Consider the following 2,699-nt stretch of genomic DNA (forward strand, 5'->3'; position numbering starts at 1 on the left):
TACTGAAAGTATAAACAATGCTGGAGACAGAGGATCTCCTTGCTTGACACCTTTTGTGGAGTGAAAAAAGTCTGAAGCTTGACCATTAATCAGAACTGAGTACCAGCTGTTGGCAAGTAGATTCCACACCATGTTGATGAAGCATTCTGGAAACCCCATTTTCCTTAACGCATGCATCAAGTACTTTCACGACACCCTATCATATGCCTTTGCCATGTAAAGTTTGATGACTACATTGGTAGGTTTTCTCCTTAATATTTTGTCACTAACAATCTCCTGAGTTAACAAAATATTTTCAAATATACTTCTCCCCTTGACAAAGCCTGATTGATTGGAAGAGATAAAAGTAGGTAGTATCTTCTCCAGCCTATCATGAACAACTCTCGAGATCACTTTGCTTATGAAATTGCTCAAACATATAGTTCTGAGTTTAGAGAATGTTTGGACCATTGGCCTTTTTGGTAGCAACACAAGGTTTGTGTGAGTTATAGACTTAGGCAAAGAACATCCTATATAAACCAGTTTCAGCATATTGTGTATGTCTTCCCCTACTATATCCCAGCATACTTGAAAGAAAATACTAGTGAAGCTATCTGGACCACTTGTACTCTCACCACTCAATGCAAACACTGCTGCCTTCACCTCCTCTCTTGTAGGACTTATACAAAGTTCTAAATTCTGCTCACTAGATACCATTGTAGGCACATTGTTTAGGAGTTCATAGCTTGTAGGGTCATCTTCTTATGTGAAGTGCTTCTGGAAAATTTCAACTGCAGCATCAGACATCAAAACTTGTGAATCAATCCATGCACCATCATTATTCTGAATTCTCTTCAACTGGAGTTTTTGCCTTTTACCATTGACATGATTGTGGAAAAATCTGGTATTTCTGTCCCCTTCTGCAAACCATGTCATTCCTGCTTTTTGTTTCCAATACTGCTCCTCAATGCTCAAGTACTTCTTTAATTCAGCTTGAGCTTGTTGAAGTATTATTCTATTCTCCAATGTTCGCTATTCTTCAAACAACATTTCCTTCACTCTAACCACATCTTCTCTAATAGCTAATTACTTGAAAATATCCCCATAAGTGAGCTTGCTATATTTAGAGAGAGCAATCTTAACCCTCTTTAGCTTCTTCTTGAGTATTAAGAAAGTATCTCCAGTGAAGTCAGCCATCCAATTATGTATAATCACCTCCGTAAAAGATTCATGTTTGGTCCAGAAGTTCAAGAACTTGAATGGTATAATAAATTGTAAAGCCTGATCACCATAACTCATCAAAAGTTGAGCATGATCTGAGCCTGTTCTTATGAGATGCTTCACTTCTATATTGGCAAATAGGGCCTGGAAAGGCAAATTCACAAAAATTCTGTCCAAACATTTGAAAATACATTCTGCATTAGGTCTCCCATTCCACCAAGTAAAGGGGCTGCCTTTTGTATCTAAGATCAAAGTGTTCACAAGAGTTAACACAAAAGGCAAAATCTTCAGACTCTGGGGGGTACGCTGGCAATCTTCCTATCTTCTCCTCTTTACTAAGAGTCACATTAAAATCCCCTCCTACCACCCAAGGTAACTCCATATCCCTAGCAAGGTAGTATAGATTATCCCACAATTCTAATCTTTCCAGTGATGAGCACTTTGCATATACAAAGGTCATCATAATGTGCTTACCAATGTCTTGATGGTACACCTTGATGATTAACTGCTACTTAATATCAATCAACAAATCCCATTCCACCACAACATAAAAGAATAACCATATCTTTCCATTAATATTTGATATTGCAGCTTCCATACCTAGCCTCTTTCTGTAATTCTGAATAAATCTCTCCTTTTGAAATGGCTCTATAAGTGCTACAATGAAAAAACTATGTTCCCTCTGCATGTTGATAACTCTCTGAAAGGTCTGTTGTGTCTTAACAGACCTTATGTTCCATATTAATGTTTTAATCATCATCTTGTTGTTCAGGCTGCCCCCTTGGGCAATATTCTTGTAGGTTGAAGTCGCTCCTTAGCTTGTGTTTGCTTCTTTCCTTTCTTTCCACTTCTAGATGAAATCCTAGGTGACAAATCTCCTTCCCTTGCTACCCCTTTAAGATTTCCAACAGTAGGCTCATCATCACCTTCATCTTCTAACTGTTGTTGATCCACTAATGCATTATGACTATCCTCAGGCAGTACCTTGTGTGTAATGATATCATGGAGCACCTGATTCGGATATTTCAATGCTGCATTGATCTGAATTTGCATTGGATAACCAGTACCTGAAGCACATGGCATGGGCAGAGTTTCAGTTGCACCTGATTCCCTGGGTACTATAGCCTGCTCCAGCTGCTCATGCTTCATAGATGAATCCTTAAATACCTCAGCACCATTACCTTTAACAACTAAAGACTCCTGTATAGCTCTAAATTGAAGCTCATAGACAGAACCTAAGCTAGGGTTCTCTGTGGCAGGATTCCCAGGAATTACCCTTCCATTGAACTCACCAGCCTTACCACCAGCTGTGTGAAGTTTTGACCCAACTGTATTCTCCAAACCATCCACATTAAAAGTCCTAGCTTGAATATTCCCTGAAACCTCCACCGAACCATCATCAACATTGATCAAAACTACCTCAACACTTCTAGTATTTACTGTTCCATTGGATTGCTTCTTAGCTGATGCTGCAGTAGATGATCCTCCTTGATTACTGA

General features: G+C 38.9%; 1 protein-coding gene across 1 annotated transcript; it reads right to left on the reverse strand.

Moving 5' to 3' along the window:
* Positions 1-741: 741 nt before the first annotated feature.
* Positions 742-1,660, reverse strand: LOC138903978 (uncharacterized). The gene is made up of 3 exons (XM_070192534.1): positions 1,418-1,660; positions 1,070-1,344; positions 742-994 (listed from the first exon to the last, which is right to left on the reverse strand). The coding sequence occupies exons 1-3, from the start codon at positions 1,658-1,660 to the stop codon at positions 742-744; spliced, it is 771 nt and encodes a 256-aa protein (XP_070048635.1).
* Between the last annotated feature and the right edge of the window lie 1,039 nt (positions 1,661-2,699).

Source organism: Nicotiana tomentosiformis, unplaced genomic scaffold (genome assembly GCF_000390325.3).
Source record: "Nicotiana tomentosiformis unplaced genomic scaffold, ASM39032v3 Un00264, whole genome shotgun sequence".
NCBI lineage: Eukaryota > Viridiplantae > Streptophyta > Magnoliopsida > Solanales > Solanaceae > Nicotiana > Nicotiana tomentosiformis.

Bases quoted from the DNA above. Each gene is read 5' to 3' on its own strand.
- LOC138903978 (XM_070192534.1), bottom strand. From the start codon at position 1,660: ATGACCTTTGTATATGCAAAGTGCTCATCACTGGAAAGATTAGAATTG. The intron at 1,345-1,417 runs GTGGAATGGGAG...TTGCCTTTCCAG, and splicing joins AAAGGCAGCCCCTTTACTTG to GCCCTATTTGCCAATATAGA. The intron at 995-1,069 runs GTAATTAGCTAT...ATTGGAGAATAG, and splicing joins ACTTATGGGGATATTTTCAA to AATAATACTTCAACAAGCTC.